The sequence below is a fragment of the Anomaloglossus baeobatrachus genome, chromosome 1, assembly GCF_048569485.1.
Source record: "Anomaloglossus baeobatrachus isolate aAnoBae1 chromosome 1, aAnoBae1.hap1, whole genome shotgun sequence".
Lineage (NCBI taxonomy): Eukaryota > Metazoa > Chordata > Amphibia > Anura > Aromobatidae > Anomaloglossus > Anomaloglossus baeobatrachus.
The window spans coordinates 646493457-646512944 of NC_134353.1; the positions used below are offsets into that span (position 1 = coordinate 646493457).

General features: G+C 42.1%; 1 protein-coding gene and 1 long non-coding RNA gene across 2 annotated transcripts in view; one reads left to right on the plus strand and one right to left on the minus strand.

Moving 5' to 3' along the window:
- Positions 1–5083, plus strand: part of RIPK3 (receptor interacting serine/threonine kinase 3) — a 94192-nt gene extending 89109 nt beyond the window's left edge. Inside the window, exon 15 of the mRNA XM_075319691.1 lies at positions 4547–5083. Coding sequence (XP_075175806.1) covers positions 4547–4938 — 392 coding nt within the window. The 3' untranslated portion in view covers positions 4939–5083. The remainder of the gene's footprint in view (positions 1–4546) is intronic.
- LOC142246626 (uncharacterized) overlaps positions 1–19488 on the minus strand; it is a 181834-nt gene that overhangs the window by 7677 nt on the left and 154669 nt on the right. The window lies entirely within an intron of this gene.

The following is a 19488-nucleotide window of genomic DNA, read 5'->3' on the forward strand; positions in this document are numbered from 1 at the left end:
GATTTTGAGCGCTACTGGAAGGAAGAGTGGGCAAAGATTGCCAATTCTAGATGTGCCATTGTTTTGCTATATTTTTTAACACTAAGATTCAGATACAACTTTAAAGAAGGCAATCAAGTAATTTTATTATAAAGGTCAATATGAAATACAAACTTAAAGGAAAAGTATGATATTGTGTACACTTTTGTATATTCAATATACAAAGGTTATGTACAGTTAAATACTTACAGTCATATGAAAAAGTTTGGGCACCCCTATTAATGTTAACCTTTTTTCTTTATAACAATTTGGGCTTTTGCAACAGCTATTTCAGTTTCATATATCTAATAACTGATGGACTCAGTAATATTTCTGTATTGAAATGAGGTTTATTGTACTAACAGAAAATGTGCAATCCGCATTTAAACAAAATTTGACCGGTGCAAAAGTTTGGGCACCCTTATCAATTTCTTGATTTGAACACTCCTAACTACTTTTTACTGACTTACTAAAGCACTAAATTTGTTTTGTAACCTCATTGAGCTTTGAACTTCATAGGCAGTGTATCCAACCATGAGAAAAGGTATATAAGGTGGCCACTTGCAAATTGTTCTCCTATTTGAATCTCCTATGAAGAGTGGCATCATGGGCTCCTCAAAACAACTCTCAAATGATCTGAAAACAAAGATTATTCAACCTAGTTGTTCAGGGGAAGGATACAAAAAGTTGTCTCAGAGATTTAAACTGTCAGGTTCCACTGTGAGGAACATAGTAAGGAAATGGAAGAACACAGGTACAGTTCTTGTTAAGCCCAGAAGTGGCAGGCCAAGAAAAATATCAGTAAGGCAGAAAAGAAAAATGGTGAGAACAGTCAAGGACAATCCACATACCACCTCCAAAGACCTGCAGCTTCATCTTGCTGCAGATGGTGTCAATGTGCATCGGTCAACAATACAGCGCACGTTGCACAAGGAGAAGCTGTATGGGAGAAGGATGCAAAAGAAGCCGTTTCTGTAAGCACGCCACAAACAGTCGCCTGAGGTATGCAAAAGCACATTTGGACAAGCCAGTTACATTTTGGAAGAAGGTCCTGTGGACTGATGAAACAAAGATTGAGTTGTTTGGTCATACAAAAAGGCGTTATGCATGGAGGCAAAAAAACACGGCATTCCAAGAAAAGCACTTACTACCCACAGTAAAATTTGGTGGAGGTTCCATCATGCTTTGGGGCTGTGTGGCCAATGCCGGCACCGGGAATCTTGTTAAAGTTGAGGGTCGCATGGATTCAAATCAGTATCAGCAGATTCTTAACAATAATGTGCAAGAATCAGTGACGAAGTTGAAGTTACGCAGGGGATGGATATTTCAGCAAGACAATGATCCAAAACACCGCTCCAAATCTACTCAGGCATTCATGCAGAGGAACAATTACAATGTTCTGGAATGGTCATCCCAGTCCCCAGACCTGAATATCATTGAACATCTGTGGGATGATTTGAAGCGTCGTGTCCATGCTCGGCGACCATCAAACTTAACTGAACTTGAATTGTTTTCTAAACTGGAATGGTCAAATATACCTCCATCCAGGATCTAGGAACTCATTAAAAGCTACAGGAAGCGACTAGAGGCTGTTATTTTTTGCAAAAGAAGGATCTACAAAATATTAATGTCACTTTTATGTTAAGGTGCCCATACTTTTGCACCGGTCAAATTTTGTTTAAATGTGGATTGCACATTTTCTGTTAGTACAATAAACCTCATTTCAATCCAGAAATATTACTGAGTCCATCAGTTATTAGATATATGAAACTGAAATAGATGTTGCAAAAACACAAATTCTTATAAAGAAAAAAGGTTAACATTAGTAGGGGTGTCCAAACTTTTTCATATGACTGTACATCACCAAGGAGTTTTTGAACATCATCTGCCTGGAATATCCATCAGAGAAGCACACTAAGGACAGAGAACTCCTGGAAAAAATCCCAACACTGACCGGACGTCTCAGTGCAGGTACATGAGCTTCTGCCTTTGCTATACTTCATCTGATCTTAAATAGAGGTTTGCACAAAAATTACAAACCTTAGAGTTAATGTGTAATGTCTTATTGATCCATGCCCTTTGATAGCCAATCTTTGGGCATAGATGAATCAGAGATACACCACACATCAAACAATGGGGTAATAAACCCACAGAATTCAAATCTCCCAAGAATGCACATTAGGTATTTGAGCTAGGTAAATCAGAGTTTCTGTTACAATTGTTATATTGTCTGTCTGTGTATATAGAAAACACATAAAAGATCAGATTGTTGAACTAAATAAATCAGTTTCTGTTTCAATGGATAGCAAACACACAAAACATTAGATATTTGAGGTAAGTAAATCATAAGGATTCTGATACAATGGATATATTGTCTGTCTGTATATTCAAGACAAACACACAGAAACCCTTAGGGTACTGTCACACTTTAGCGACGCACCAGCGATCCCACCAGCGATTTGACCTGGTCAGGATCACTGGTGCGCCGCTACATGGTTGCTGGTGAGCTGTCAAACAGACAGATCTCACCAGCGACCAGTGACCAGCCCCCAGCCAGCAGCGACGTGGAAGTGATGCTGCGCTTGCAGGGAGCCGGCATATGGAAGCTGCGGACACTGCTAACCATGGTAAACGTCGGGTATGGTTACCTGATATTTACATTGGTTACCAGTGCAAACCGCTTAGTGCTGGCTCCCTGCACTCGTAGCCACAGTACACATCAGGTTAATAAGCAAACCTTTGCTTATTTACCCGATGTGTAATCCGGCTACGTGTGCAGGGAGCAGGGAGCTGGCACTGGCAGCGTGAGAGCAGCGGACGCTAGTAACTAAGGTAAATATCGGGTAACCACCTTGGTTACCCGATGTTTACTTTGGTTACAGCTTACCGCAGGCTGTCAGACGCCGGCTCCCTGCTCCTTGCACATTCTGATTGTTGCTCTCTCGCTGTCACACACAGCGATGTGTGCTTAACAGCAGGAGAGCAACAATAAAAAAATGAACCAGCACTGTGTGTAACGAGCAGCGATCTCACAGCAGGGGCCAGATCACTGCTCAGTGTCACACACAGCGAGATCGCTAATGAGGTCACTGCTGCGTCACAAAAACCGTGACTCAGCAGTGATCTCGCTAGCGATCTTGCTATGTGAAAAGTACCCCTTAAGTATAGACACGATTTTGTAACCATGTACACTTTGTCTGTCTGATTAAACAATATGTTATAGTTTAACATAATGTATAAACTCAAAAATAGCCATTTTTATATTTGCAATACAGCCATGCTGATAAACTGCTACCCGAAAAGACTGAATGCTGTGTAATGATGTTCTTATTGATGCAACCACATTATTTTACTTCTCCAATTTTCTTTTTCCACTCTGAAAAGATTTAAGTTTATTTTTCAATTGAATTGTACACATTATGTGTAACATTAAAAATGGAAAACGTTCTGAAATATTCTCCTTGGTATAATTTTTTTATATGACAAAATCATGCCATTTTAACAGAGGTGTATAGACTTTTTATATCATATCCACTGTAAGTTTTCAATTTTAGTACATCAGAGTCATCAGAACTAAGAGACCTTTTTAATAATGTTCACGAAATCTGATGACTGATGCATTTTAAAGAAATTGCAAGAAAAGCGTCTGGAACTGATGCAACGATCATGGAAAGGGGTAAAGCCATTTTACATTGGATGGTAAAATCTGACTCCATAATGGGGTGGGGATTGCTTTTTGATCACTGTGTGAGGCTTGCGACACACATCCGTGCTGCCGGCACGTGTTTGTCATTTTTTACACGTACCGGCGGCACGGAGACACGTTAACCAATGCTACCCTATTGTAGCAGGCACACACACGTAAAACCACACGGAACGTGTGTCCGTGTGCGTTTGTACGTGTGTGCGTTTTTCAAAGCGCTGACATGTCAGTGATTTCTCCCGCAGCACGGGTGTCACACGGCCCGCACCCGTACCACACGGGTGTAGTGTGGATGCGGTCCCGTGTGACACGCGCCGGAGAAAACACACATGTCAGTGAAAAAAAAAAAAACATTAACTCACCTTCTCCAGCCCTCCTGTCTCTGCCGCTGCTGCCTCTTGCTGCCGACCGCCGCTCATTATTCTCATTGAATATTCACTTCACTGCCTGGCAGCAGCAGCAGCGGGGAGACGGGAGGGCTGGAGACCGAGGATCAGCACCCTGGACAGCAGCGCGGACAGCAGGAAGGACCAGGTGAGTATGTTAATTACCGGTTCTACGTGTGCTATCGCGGATAGCACACGTAGAACACACGTGTCACGCACGTACCAGAGACACGTACTTACCTGCACGAAACACGCAGGGAAAATACGTGTCTCTCGGCACGTGCGTGAATTTCACGTGAGTGTGGCAGAAGCCTGAATGTGCTAGCCTGCTTGAAAACAGCAATTTATTGATGCCATAAACATCTTCTGTAGTATTATTTTTTTAAAAAATCCCTTAAATTCTGTGTACAATAAATAATATGAATTAATCTCATTTCAGCTTCTACAATAAATATATCCGGTTGTTCAAATTTTCAAATTGGAGATAATTCCACCTTGAATGTGACAGACAATTCACCTTCTGCTCCATACCGATACATCTACAGTCCACAAGCCTACGTTGGGGGAAGTCATAATGCTGCGCCAGTCATCTCACAACCACCAAAAAAGACTACTCAAGGATATTACAACACGCCAGAAAGAAAAGCTTCTACTGATCAGCCGAGTAAACAGGAGACGGTGAAGAGTAATCAGCAATCCCAAACCCTTCCAGTACAAACCATCCCAGTAGGACGTTCTAGTAATGCACGCACCATTCAAGAAGTAACGGAAGTGTGTGCCCCACAGAAGAACGCCCCACAGAAGAACCCCCCACAGAAGAACTCGCAATGAGAACACATCCACAACAATGATATATTTTTTTTTTATAGAATTTCTCTAGGGTTGTGCGTATTTTATCTTTTACTTTTCAGTTTGGTTTTGGATTCTCCAAATGTACAGTACAACCACTACAACTGAATAAACCCACTGACTGGAATTATAAGCTGTTTTGGTGCTGTTTCTAACACAGTGATTATTTAATCTATACACATACATGGATACAAAAGAGAAGAAATGCTTAATTCTTTCCGTTTATTTTTTTATCACTGTTTTAGTATCAATGGCTTTTGCTCAATGCTATCGCTGAAAACTGCATCAAAAACTGTGTAAAATAAAACTGCTTGTGTGATTTCAGCTTTAAAGTGAACCTGTCGGGTCCAATATGCACCCAGAACCACGAGCAGTTCTGGGTGTATATTGCTAATCCCTGCCTAACAGTCCCTGTATACACTAGCATAGATAAAGGGATCTTTAAAAAAGTATTTCTAAAGATCCTTTATAATATGCTAATGAGGCCAGTGACTAATTGCAAGGGCTAGTCGGTCCGAGAGTGCTAACATGCTAATGAATTAACAGCATCAGAGGCATGGTCCATCTCACCGCTTTCTGCCGCCACCGCTCTCGATGCTGGATTTTGGCTCAGTGCGCTTGATCAAAAGTACCGGACTTCCAGTTGTGTGTTTTATGAAGCCAGGTATACGTGTCACGGCTTCAAGCTGGTGTAGTGCGCATGACCAGAAGTCCGGGGACGTTCGAATTGCGCGCGCACTGAGCCGAAAAGCAGCGCTGGCAGCAGAAGTGAGAGCAACCATGCCTCTGATGCTGCGCATTCATTAGCATGATAGCACGCCCAAAGCGGTTCTATTAGCCAAGGGAACTAACGCCCTTTTGAGTAGTCCCTGTGCTCATTAGCCTACTATAAAGAATCTTTAGAAATACTTTTTCTAAAGATCTCTCGATCTATGCTTCTAGATACAGGAACAGTTAGGCAAGGATTAGCAATATGCACTTAGAACTGCTCGTGATTCTGGGTGCATATTGCACCTGACAGATTCTCTGTAAAGGCTGCAGGCAATGATGAAGTATAGCGGAATGCTGCTCTAAAAAATAAAACCCGGCCCTGAATAGAAAGTCTGGAGAGGTCCTGAACCCCCGAGCTGTCTGCTCTGTGCAATGCATGTGGCCGAGGCTATGCAAAATAAATGTGTCTTATTTACACAAACAGGCACTGTGCTACAGTATGGAATGAATTCCAGGCAGCATGTTAATAGAAAAAAAATTGGAATTGGAGGTATTGAGTGCAAATAGGTTTCACTAGGTTTTTAGCAGCTATATTCCTACTGTACTATATAAAACAGATTTTATGTTCCATTTATCCATCCGAGGGCTGAGCAAGTACAATAATAGCTATCAAATATTAATTTGGTATAGCACAATGGAGTACACAACATTTTCTTTAAGAAAAAAAGTCATTATAAAGCTTTGCCTGGACTTAAAAGTATTATGAAAACTGCATTTCCATCCATTGTAATAGCTCCTTCTGGAAAGGTCAGGAATGTTTTCTCTCTGAGCCTCATCAGCGTTTCTTTTTGATTCAATTATTTTTATTGAATTTTTCAAATTTTACATAAAGGAAAAAAAAATAAATAAAAATAAACATATACAGGGAAAAATGGGATGGAAGGCATGGGGGGAACCAAGGGAAAAGAGAATAAGGATAAAAGGAAGTCAAATAGCAGTATATATACAGTTAGGTCCAGAAATATTTGGACAGTGACACAAGTTTTGTTATTTTAGCTGTTTACAAAAACATGTTCAGAAATACAATTATATATATAATATGGGCTGAAAGTGCACACTCCCAGCTGCAATATGAGAGTTTTCACATCCAAATCGGAGAAAGGGTTTAGGAATCATAGCTCTGTAATGCATAGCCTCCTCTTTTTCAAGGGACCAAAAGTAATTGGACAAGGGACTCTAAGGGCTGCAATTAACTCTGAAGGCGTCTCTCTCGTTAACCTGTAATCAATGAAGTAGTTAAAAGGTCTGGGGTTGATTACAGGTGTGTGGTTTTGCATTTGGAAGCTGTTGCTGTGACCAGACAACATGCGGTCTAAGAAACTCTCAATTGAGGTGAAGCAGAACATCCTGAGGCAGAAAAAAAAGAAAAAATCCGTCAGAGAGATAGCAGACATGCTTGGAGTAGCAAAATCAACAGTCGGGTACATTCTGAGAAAAAAGGAATTGACTGGTGAGCTTGGGAACTCAAAAAGGCCTGGGCGTCCACGGATGACAACAGTGGTGGATGATCGCCGCATACTTTCTTTGGTGAAGAAGAACCCGTTCACAACATCAACTGAAGTCCAGAACACTCTCAGTGAAGTAGGTGTATCTGTCTCTAAGTCAACAGTAAAGAGAAGACTCCATGAAAGTAAATACAAAGGGTTGATATCTAGATGCAAACCATTCATCAATTCCAAAAATAGACAGGCCAGAGTTAAATTTGCTGAAATACACCTCATGAAGCCAGCTCAGTTCTGGAAAAGTATTCTATGGACAGATGAGACAAAGATCAACCTGTACCAGAATGATGGGAAGAAAAAAGTTTGGAGAAGAAAGGGAACGGCACATGATCCAAGGCACACCACATCCTCTGTAATACATGGTGGAGGCAACGTGATGGCATGGGCATGCATGGCTTTCAATGGCACTGGGTCACTTGTGTTTATTGATGACATAACAGCAAACAAGAGTAGCCGGATGAATTCTGAAGTGTACCGGGATATACTTTCAGCCCAGATTCAGCCAAATGCCGCAAAGTTGATCGGACGGCGCTTCATAGTACAGATGGACAATGACCCCAAGCATACAGCCAAAGCTACCCAGGAGTTCATGAGTGCAAAAAAGTGGAACATTCTGCAATGGCCAAGTCAATCACCAGATCTTAACCCAATTGAGCATGCATTTCACTTGCTCAAATCCAGACTTAAGACGGAAAGACCCACAAACAAGCAAGACCTGAAGGCTGCTGCTGTAAAGGCCTGGCAAAGCATTAAGAAGGAGGAAACCTAGCGTTTGGTGATGTCCATGGGTTCCAGACTTAAGGCAGTGATTGCCTCCAAAGGATTCGCAACAAAATATTGAAAATAAAAATATTTTGTTTGGGTTTGGTTTATTTGTCCAATTACTTTTGACCTCCTAAAATGTGGCGTGTTTGTAAAGAAATGTGTACAATTCCTACAATTTCTATCAGATATTTTTGTTCAAACCTTCAAATTAAACGTTACAATCTGCACTTGAATTCTGTTGTAGAGGTTTCATTTCAAATCCAATGTGGTGGCATGCAGAGCCCAACTCGCGAAAATTGTGTCACTGTCCAAATATTTCTGGACCTAACTGTATATGTGTTCAATATATCAAGTATAATAACAGAATAAGAAGAATAAGAACAAAATCTAATATATTTATAACCATTAAGTGTATTAAAAAAAGAGAACCTGAAAAACATATATGAGAGAAAATAATCTTAGGACTCAAGAATTTTTAAATCCACTATTCTTTTTGAAAGGGAACAAGACAAAAGAAGAACCAACGCCTTTGAAATGTGTTGCTGGATAGGGATGTTATCAATACCATGGCCATGGATGGCAAGAAAAAACAAATCAATATTGGAATAAATCGAGCCACTAAAAGCTATGACTTGCCTACTTTGGAATATCATACGACGAGAACAATCGCTGGAGAAGGACATCATGGTCGTAAGAAAAAAAGGAACAAAGTGTATAGGAAGACAAGAAACCTGATGGCTTGATAATATCAAGATAACGGCAAAGAAGACCTTAGTACACCTATCTATGCTTGCACAAGATTGATCTTACTACAGAGTGTTCATCCATCAAGTTGCCATGGCACGAATTTGAGCTGAAGATCATTAAAAAAACTTTGATGTAACTATCGGAAAATAGAAGGAACAAGGTAAAGAGGAAGAGCAGCAACCCAATGGTTTGATATTACCAAGATAACGGTGGAGAAGACCCTAGTGGACCTATTTTGGTTTGCATAAGATCGATCCTCCTACTAATAGTTCAGCCATCAAGTCGTCATGGCTTGAGATTGAAGGCCGTTAAAAGAAAAAGAAAGTGTGTGTCCATCAGGAGCTACCCTATATATGGTTGTTATGTGACTTTTATCCTGCATTCTCACCAGTTTCCCCCTTTGCATGGTGTGTCCATAACTTACAATCCACTGGTAACTGGGGAAGGAGATGAGCTGCAGATTTTTCCCATAGACAGCACAGCACAGAGAGGGGAATGCCTGCTCTTCATTCACTTTTTTAGCTCACAGACACAAGCTGCAGCAACATAGAGGACATTATACAGCAGAGCCTATGTGTGTTGATCTGAATCAAGCTCTGATATAAGGTAAATGCTTGCTACAGAGCTCTGCACAATGTTTTTCTATTTGCTTTTGTTCCCCTTGTTACCCCTCACTCCTCCTTCTCTCTCCACAGACGATGTGAGTTGTATGACACCTCTAGTCCATCTCTTCTGACCAAGAAGGACTCCAGCTTCTTTTTTACAATGGATGGTGAGTTCAGTAGGCAGCAAGGAGGGAAGCATTGTCTGATAAGTGGGCAAATAAGCTTTTTTTCTCTGATAAGATACATTTGAAAGTTTCTTATATTTGCTTGCACTAATGATTTATGTGAAGTTTTTTGAAAGTACAGTTTCATTTTAAGCCTCATTCAGACATATGTTTTATTCCAAGTATGTGAACAAAGGTCCAATTTTCATCAGCGTTTGGGGATCAGATTTTGATGAGTGTTTGGTCCGTGTGTCATTTTTTACCGTTAGAATTTCATCAGTGATTTTCTTGTACACAATAAAAAAATTTGAAAGCTTCTCCTACCCATTACAATGTTAAAAACGAGCCACTCACAGACGTAAGGATGGCAATATGTGTAATCAGTAATTTTCACAGACCTGTAGACTTGGATAAATGACTTTGATCTGTGACATGGATGAAAAACGGACATGTCTCCATGATTTTTTTGCAGACACTTGGTCTGCAAAAAAACCAGGAATGTGTGAACAGCCTCTTAAACTATAATGGGTATGTCGGTGTTTTGTGAAAATGTGGATAGAACATCTACATGAAAAATGAACGTCTGAATGAGACTACAAGGTGACTTTGGCCAAAGATAATTTTTTGCTGCTACATTGCAGAATTGTGTAAGTTAATGGGTTCAAAGTGCCTCAACAAGCAAGCTGCAAAAAGTCAGAACCAGTTGGATTTTTGTGACTTGCTTCTCGCAGTGCTTTGCAAACAATATAGCAGTGACAAACAGCGTTCTTTCACTAGCTGACTTGTATAGTGGCCACAGTAGATGTGTATGCCCAACCTTGCTGTACAGCCTGATGTAGCTCGCAGGAAAGAAGACTTTCTAACACCAGCTACAGTCAGTGCAGTGTTTGAATTGCTCGTTCTGAGGGTAAAAACAGCTTTATCGGATTTAGTGTACACACAAATATAAAATTGTCAAAAAACTCTGCCATACGTCCCCCACAAGTGCTCTGCATATGGTTCGCTCTGCCCTACCTCCCCCATAAGTGCTTTGTGTATGGTTGGCTGCATGTGAGTGGAGAGCCAAACTGCCCAATCAGTGACTAACAACGGGGTTCAGGTCAAATTCGGGTCCAGAACTGAAGTTTATCTAAAGTCCGGCTGAACCTGCCAAATTTCCACAGGTCCACTAATCTCTACTTGTCGCGAGGTAGTGCTCCCTCATCACTACTGACGACCCCTGTGCCTGTCATGATGATCTTTCTGTGTACACTGGCTGTGAGACGGCATTCATAGGAGATCATCTTTTTGCTATACAGAGCAGTGGTCTGTACAGGGTGTACAGACTTTGGGTTCAGCTTTTGAGACTTTTTCATTGTATATTTGGCCAAAGAATTCAATTTTATTCAGTTGGATGAATTTTTTGAAATAAATTCCTGGAAGTAATTTTCAGAGGGGATTTTGTTTACACTTCATCTGACTAGGAAATATATATTTATTATTGCTGGCCACCATGTGATTTCAATCAGAGAAAAAGCTGTCTCCTATCCTCATGTCATTGTATTGCTGTGCATTTTTATCTTGTTTTATATACATATTCTCTTAATAAAGATATTTTCTATGTAAAAGTGTTGTAGTTCTTTGTAGGTTGTATGATTCACTGTGAACTACATGAGTGTGTGTGATCACATTGGCTCTTTTTTTGAATAGTGATCAAATTCTTAGGTTTAGCTAGTACACAACTGTAGAAGCACTTTGGTCCGAGGAGGTTGATACATTATGTTCAGAAGATGCCATTTTGTATCTAGAGTCACGACTGGCCTCCAGCTAATTATTTAGATTTTAGTATGTCCGAGCTTCACATGTGCAGGGAAAGATATTTTTCTGTGATGGTAACAGGAACAGCATGACTATGAAAGTCTAGTTTTTTCCATGTTTACATAATTGGAATTAGGGGGACGGGTACTCCATTTATGACATTATCATATACAGGGTGAGAAATGCAAATACATAATGTCAATAACATTAAGGCCCCCATACACATTAGACTAAGGTTTCCCACACCCACCATTATGGATCAATGTCGGCGGAAGAAGGTCAAATTAATTTACCACGCCTGATCTTTATGGTTATAAGTCAGATTTAGAGGCATCTGGTGGTTGTTTACCCCACTTTCCTCATTTGAAAAACAAGCATATTGTCACGCTAGGTACGGGTAAGTACCAATTGAATGGCGAAAAGGAAGGGAGACCCTGTGTCTAGCGAAATGGTAGATGGTGACCCCTGACCAAACCTACCGCTGGTTTCTGGGGTCCCTCACCACCCTAGATAGGTTCCACACCTATCCGAAGAGCCGGATACCTGACCCTAGGTATCCCTAGTGCTGGGCCCTAAATAGGGAACAGATGGGATGAGCTCTTCGTCAACCCCACTAAAAACTTTAGACGACACAAGGACACTCAGCGGGAAAGTGCATGAACTACTTAGCTAGAGATGACAGGTAAAAATTCAGCAAAGCTTTCAGCAATGATTTAACAGAGGAGTTCAAGCCATCTGATTGCAACCAAAGCTTGAATGAACTGAAAATATCACCAACACCAGTCCAAGGAAGGAAGGGCTATTTACGTACCAAGAGATTGCTGATGATCACAACCTGGGTGGAAGTCGAGTTCCTGCTGTGTCCAAAAGGGGGAAAGATGAATCCAGCAGGAAAGTTACCAATACCAATGAATACTGACAGTGGGAACACTGGAAAGTCAGGGAGCATTCTGCACAGCCAAACGCTGTGACCTTTTATGGCCGGAAACCACATGACTGTAAGTCACCCGTGACAAACACGTGACACATATCTTACAAAACTGAGTTTACATGTAAGGGGGAGTTGGGAAAGATAGCTTTCGGATGGAGAAGCATTTATACGACAGTTCTCTAAGGTCTATGGGTGCCTTTTGCTTTAGCCATACAAAATAAAAATAACCTTACTAATCTTGAAGATGCTGAAGTACTCTGCTATAATTTGTTTAGCTATTTCTTTTTTCAGAGTAGGGCTTTATGCACACAGTAATATTATTCTGCCATGCATCTGTAGAGTGTTTATGCCATGTGGTTTATGTGTTATGCAAATTAATTGTGTTAATATTTTATGTTGCTAGCTGGTGCAGGGTCCAGGTACAGTAAAGCAGGACTATCACCAAAGGAGCCACTTGGTGGTTGGGCTGAGCTAGCAGCAGGATGGAGGAGGCAGAGTTAAAGGGGAAGTGACAGATTCAGGAAAGAGGACAATTGGGACATCTTGAGAGGAGCCAATGTAGAATAGAGTTCAAGTGTGAGAAGACGTGGCCTTGGTGCTAGAGCCAGTCAGGGAACCCTGTGGAAAGAGTCGCCTGGCTAGAGAGCCGCCGGGGCCCAGAATCGGACAAAGGTGAACAGAGTCAGGGTGAAGGAGACACAGACCCTGAAGCTTGAGGAAGATATCCAAGAGCGTGGACAGGTTGAGGAGTAGTACCCCAAACTGAGAGGAAGGAAGGAAGTAAAGGAAGGCTATGTCTGTCATAACGGTGTGAAGAATAAAAATGAATGTTTCTGGTTTGCTAATAGAGCTTTGGTGTTCCGTGTGTTACTAATGGTCTACGACTACTGCCGGCGGGATGATGGACACCAGCCTGAAGAAACCAGTAAAAGTGTCATTCACTCCACCCAAAGTCACATTTGCACACAGATGAATACGGCGCCCATGCAGCCCGGGGCCGGCACCTTCCTTCCCAGCTCTACAGCTTTACGTGCCCTTCTCATACCTTAGTATGACTTCATTGTCATATGGAGACATTCAGCAAGTCTTAGCAAGAACATTTGGATAAGAAATATTTGCACCTACATGTAAACTCTAAAATGTGATTATGTCAAAAGTTTAAAAAAAAAGACATTTCAAGTTTTGAGGGCAATAAAGCAGATCGTAGGGTGCAGAGTAATGAGTCACTACCTTGCCGAAGGCTTCAGCATGGTCATAGTTTTATGATGTCTTGTGCCTTTTATTTGAACAGAATACACTTTACACTTGTCATTCCTAGATCTTCATACCTTGATAAAAAGCTTCAAACAGAGCAGAGTTTTTACAGGGATTGAAATGTTTCATCTAATGAACCGTCCCCTACTTAAATGAAAAGAACCTTTGATTCCGATGCTTTCCCACAGATGTTTCCATATGCTGCCAGAACCAAGCTTTTTGATTGAAAAGAATGATTAGATGTGAGGAAAGGAGTCTGCTGGGTGGGTCAGATTGATAAGAGTACGGTAATCCTGTTCACTTTTGCCAAAACATGCAATTATTAATTTACTAAATTACATAACTAACAATTCTTTAATATAATTTTAGTATTTAAATTTGAAATATAATTCCAGTTGTAAAGGTGCAAAGCCGCGGGGAATTAGAAGTGAAATAGAACCTTGAAAACTACTGTCAATAGGACAAAGACTAAATGTTGTCATATACCGGTACATGCTGTGTACCGGCTGGCCTAGATAATTCCATTGATGGACGAACAGAGATTTAACACGATATTGCTTAGTTTATATTGTGGGCAAATAGGAAAACATTATGCATGTTCTAAAGGGGTATAAACTGGGATGCCTTTGTCACGATTGCCCTTTAATTTAACTCTGGAATTAAAGTCACAGTCAATCGTCTAGAAGAATACAGGGCTATTGCTAGGGCAGACAAGTCAATCTTTCTCTGTCAATGACATCACATTATTTTGGAGAAATATAATTTTTCTGCTTTATTACATCATATTTTTCATCTTCTGCATCTAACAGTGATAGATGAATGGCCCTCCAAGTTGATGATATCATAATTAGAAATATTATTTTGTGGGTAGGAATGGAAACATATTTCATAGAGCTGAAGTAGCCTTTAATCTAGGAGAGCACAGAGTATATAAATGAAATAAATCATTGTGGAGAAAAGAATAGAATATGTATCATTAGGAAAACATTATCCAAACATATAGAGTCTAAAAATCCTTAAGCTTCTATGGAGCAGCTATACCATGCCTTGAAAAGGTATTCATACCCCATGAATTTTTCCACATTTTCTCCATGTTACATTCACATATTTAAATATCTTTTATTGGGAGTTTATGCGATAAACCAACACTAACTAGCAAGTATAGGTGACGTGTAAAATAAATTATGCATGGTTTTCTAAATATATAAAAAATATAAAATTGAAAAGTGTGACGTGCATTTGTAGTCCGCCCCCCTGTAGTCTGATACCTCTAAATGAAATCCTGAGTGACCAATTGCCTCCAATTAGTAAATTGAGTCCAACTATGTAATTTATTCATGAAAATCAAAGAACACACCAGACAGGTCATGGAATAAAGTTGTGGGAAAAAGTAAAGCAGGGTTAGGTTATAAAGAAAAAAAGAAAAAATAGCCCATCCTCTGAACATCTTACAAAGCACTGTTCAATCCATCATTCAAAAATGGAAGGAGTATGGCACAACTGCAAATCTACCAAGACATGGTCATCCACCTAAACTGACATTTCAAGCAAGTGGAGCACTAATTGGAGAAACAGCAAAGAGCCGTTTGGTCACTCTGGAGGAGCTGCAGGGATCACAAGCTCAGGTGGGAGAATCTGTTCGCAGGAATCAACAAATCTGGCATTTCTGGTAGAGTGGAAAGAAGAAAGCAATTTGTTAAAGCAAACCATAAGAAATCCCGTATGCTAGCATATGGAAAAAGGTGCTCTGGTCAGAACTTTTTGGTCTAAATCTAGAACTCTATGTGTGGTGGAAAACTAAAACTGCACATCACTCTGAAAACACCATCTTCATTGTCAAACGTAGTGGTAACAGCATCATGCTGGGGGATGCATTTCTTCAGCAGAGAAAGGGAAACTCGTGAGAGTTGATAGGAAGATTGATGGAGCTTACAGGATAATCCTGGAGGAAAACCTATTAGAAGCTACAAAAGACTTGAGTCTGAGGCATATGTTCACCTTCCTGCAGAACAACAACCCTACACATACTATCAGAACTATAAACAAATAGTTTAAGTCAATGGTCTGAAACACGTGACCTGCATGCAGCATGCGGCACCTGAGGCTGCTTCTTGCAGCCCACAGGCACCTAGACCCTTTGACGATCACGGCCGATGCAGGAAGCCACGGTCTTCAGTGCTTTACTTCTGTTTAATGTATTTGCCAGCATATTTGTGTGGCGTCCCTGAGGCTTCATTTGCCATAGGGTACTGCATCTGACTTAAGGTGCAGTGCTCAACCCGGATCCAAAGGAGGTCGGTACCGGTTCCATAACACACCAATTCACACACACAACCAGGTTGCCCTGCTTTACCGTGGACCGGGCTAAGTTCGGGTCAAAAGGGGTCACCAACGTGGTTGGGTCTTTAGGATACCACCACACTTGGGATCCCCAATCCACTAGTGGCAGGAGCTGGGACGGGAGCAGCAACCACCAGGGGGTGGCAACCACCATCAGGAGTCAACACAACAGTAAGAGGACAGTTCTCCATCAGGAGAGGAAAGGAACAGTCGGGTTTTACTAGAGGCTCCGGTGGAGCGCAGGAGTCTTTACGGTCGGAAGGACCCATCGACCACTGTACCGGCTCTGACCTCTAAAGAATCCGGGTTCGATGGGGCCCATCATAGTGGGTGACCGGTACTACCCGGGCGAGCGGCAGAACTGTGAGTAAAACACCTGAAACCCGCACAGACTGTGTCCACCTGTCATTCCCGGCGCCGCCACCCCGCACATCAGCACCCGTCATTAATACTCCCCTCATCATCCTGAGCGGGGCCCGATCCACCTGTGGGGAGCAGAAACACCTCAGCTGCTACTACCATCCACCCCGGAGGATAGCGACATCCCCAGACCCGACATCACCAGGCCAAGCGACGAATAGTTTAACCCTTGCCCCGTGGGTGCTACATTTGTGCTATGTAACCTAAGAGCACAACAATGTAGGAGCACTAACCCATCTTCCAGGTATGGGTCACTTACTACGCTGTGTTTTGCTGTGTTGTTTCAATAAAATCAGTGTTTTATCAGTAGGAGATTATCACTACAGGACAACTAGCCTCATGCCTCATAGTCCAACCATGCCCCACCGTTGTTTAGCACCTCTCTATCACTATGCAATGTACACAGAAAGCTGTGGTGTGTGCGACCTTATACACAAAGAACACTTCTATCTTAACTGCTGCATCTAGTAAACTAAGTGATACAGATATAGTACAAGGTGGCCATAAAATAACCTAAGGTGTTTGGAGCCGTGTGCAGACTGACCTAGTGGACAGAATTGGTTGAAAATTGGTATGTAGGCTATTCAAGGCATGGGGAAATGAAAGGCATCTTAAAAAATGGTGCTGGACAGTGAGCGAGCAGCACAAAAACCGTGTGCCGATAATTGGTGATGTCACAATTGTTCCACAGACTAGCATAACTTTTCAATATGGCTACCGTCATGCATGGTGATCATGTTCATGCTATGTAGAACATGCTCGACGCTTGCGTGTAACATGTCTGGTCGAATGCTGCGCACTTCCAAAATGATGCAGTCTTTGAGGTCAGCCAGGGTGTCAACATTTCCCCGATAAACACACTCTTTCAAGTATCCCCCCAACCAGAAATTACAAGGATTGAGACTGGGCGAATGCGGTGGTCATGCGTTAGGGAAGGAGCGGCTCAAAATCCTGTCATCGGGAAAATGTGAACTCAGAATGTTCTTCGTATTTGTGATGTGAGGAGGTGCTCAATCATGCATGAATGTGGTCGTCTGAAGACACTGCCACTGTTGGAGTTGCGAAATGACCACTGTTTCCAGCATTGTGTGGTATTTCGCTGCTGTCACGGAACAGGTAGCAACCTCAGTTGACCTCATTTCTTCGTAAAAGAATAATCCGAGGATGAATGATGAGGTGAAGCCACACTGAACGGTTACCTTCGGCAAATGCAGCAAAACCCCTTTGACCGCATGTGGATTTTTGGTAGCCCATATGCGACACTTTTGTGTGTTCACCGTTCCATTCAGGTAAAAATGCGCTTTGTCGCACCACCGAACATTCCATGTCCAATTGCCATCCACTTCCACTCTCACCAGAAACATGAATGCAAATGTCATGCTGATGATGATGGCTAATCTTGTACGGGTATGCCCGCAAGACCTTTCGGAGAACTTTCCACACTGTGCTGTATGGGAGCCCAAATTGCCTGAAAACACTGCATGCACTGCTGTTCTCAGCAGGGTTGTTTGTGCCCTGTTCCACGATGGCAGTGGCAATGTCCTCCCCAACCTCTCTGCTTACCGGTCTTCGTCTGCGCCCTGGATGAACACTCAGTAACCCTGTTGCCTCAAAACGTGTCATCTGTCTCAGCGAATTGACAGGCATTGGACCGCTACGTGTGTGAAGGTCTTTCAAATGACGAAAGGCTCTCAGTGCAGCTGTAGCATTCCTGGCAATCTCATAAAACAACCACACTAACAGCGCACGATTCAGCAAAGAGACATCTTGCAGACTGAGTTGCAAGGTGCGCTCACTTTACAGCGCCACTTTTTCATCTGGTGGGGAGTTTTGATATAAAAAAAATTTAAGATGCCTTTCGTTTTCCCATGCCTTGAATAGCATACATACCAGTTTTCAGCCACTTTTGTCCACTGGATCAGTCTGCACACGGCTCCAAACACCTTAGGTTATTTTTTTAACCAATACTTTTTATTATTTTATAATAAAGCATAATATAGGTAAAGTACAAACAATGTTCATGACAATGATGCACTATAATTACACAATCCTTTCTAGTGCTCCACCTCTTGTCTACTTAAAAGAAAAAAAATCCCTTAAACTGCCCTAACCCACCCCCCAACTTACGCAGCTAGATCCTTCTCTTATACCAGAGAGACGCACAACATCTCCTTCGAGAACACCATCTCGAGCTCTTGCATCCTTTCCTGTTACCTGGGGTCACCAGCCTTATGACTGCTTTACACAAGACAAGCTATCATGCGATGTGTCGTCGGGGTCACGGTTTTCGTGACGCACATCCGGCATAGCGCACGACGTCGTCTCGTGTGACACCTCCGAGCGATGCAGTATCGCTCACAAATCGTAAGTCGTGTACTCATCGTTTACTTTCAAAATATCGTTTATTTTTAATGGCGCCGGTTGTTCAACGTTTCCGTTGCTCCGTGTGACACCACGGGAACGATGAACACAGCTTACCTGCGTCTCGTGGCACCCGCCGGCTATGTGGAAGGAAGGAGGTGGGTGGGATGTTTACATCCCGCTCATATCCGCCCCTCCGCCTTCTATTGGCCGCTTGCCGTGTGACGTCGCTGTGACGCCGAACGTCCCGCCCACTTCATGAAGAGGACGTTCGTCGCCCACAGCGAGGTCGTCCGGAAGGGAAGTGCGTGTGACGGGGTTAAACGAGTTTGTGCACCACGGGCAGCGATTTGCCCATGATGCAAAAACGATGGGGGCGGATACGATCGCACGATAGATCGACTCGTGTAAAGCAGGCATTATGGTTGTCTGTAGGGACTTTCAGCTTCCCCAGTGTGCCACTTATGTATTCTAACAAATACCACTCTACTTGCAAGAAAGGTCTCATAAAGTTGATTATTTCTGTCTGTGTGGTAGCGTAGGATAAATGTTTTCAACTTCATTATGAAAGGCTTAATTCCCTTTTCCTTGTTGCGTTCCGCCTCTAACCAGTCTAGATTAAGCAGGGCTTTGAGATGCGTGATGATCTCACCCACCCCAGGCAGTGCATCATCCAGCCAATGTCTCCGAATGTTTTTTTTAACTACTAGACATATGAAGTGAAACAATACCGGAGAAGACCTCCCACCATCCGCCTGTTCCTCGTCATCACCTGCCAGATAGTTGAACAAATACATCAGAAGGTTTAGGGGTAGATTCTTTTTCCATAATTTGTCCATCATCCGCTGTGTCTTATCCCAACATTCCCTTACTTT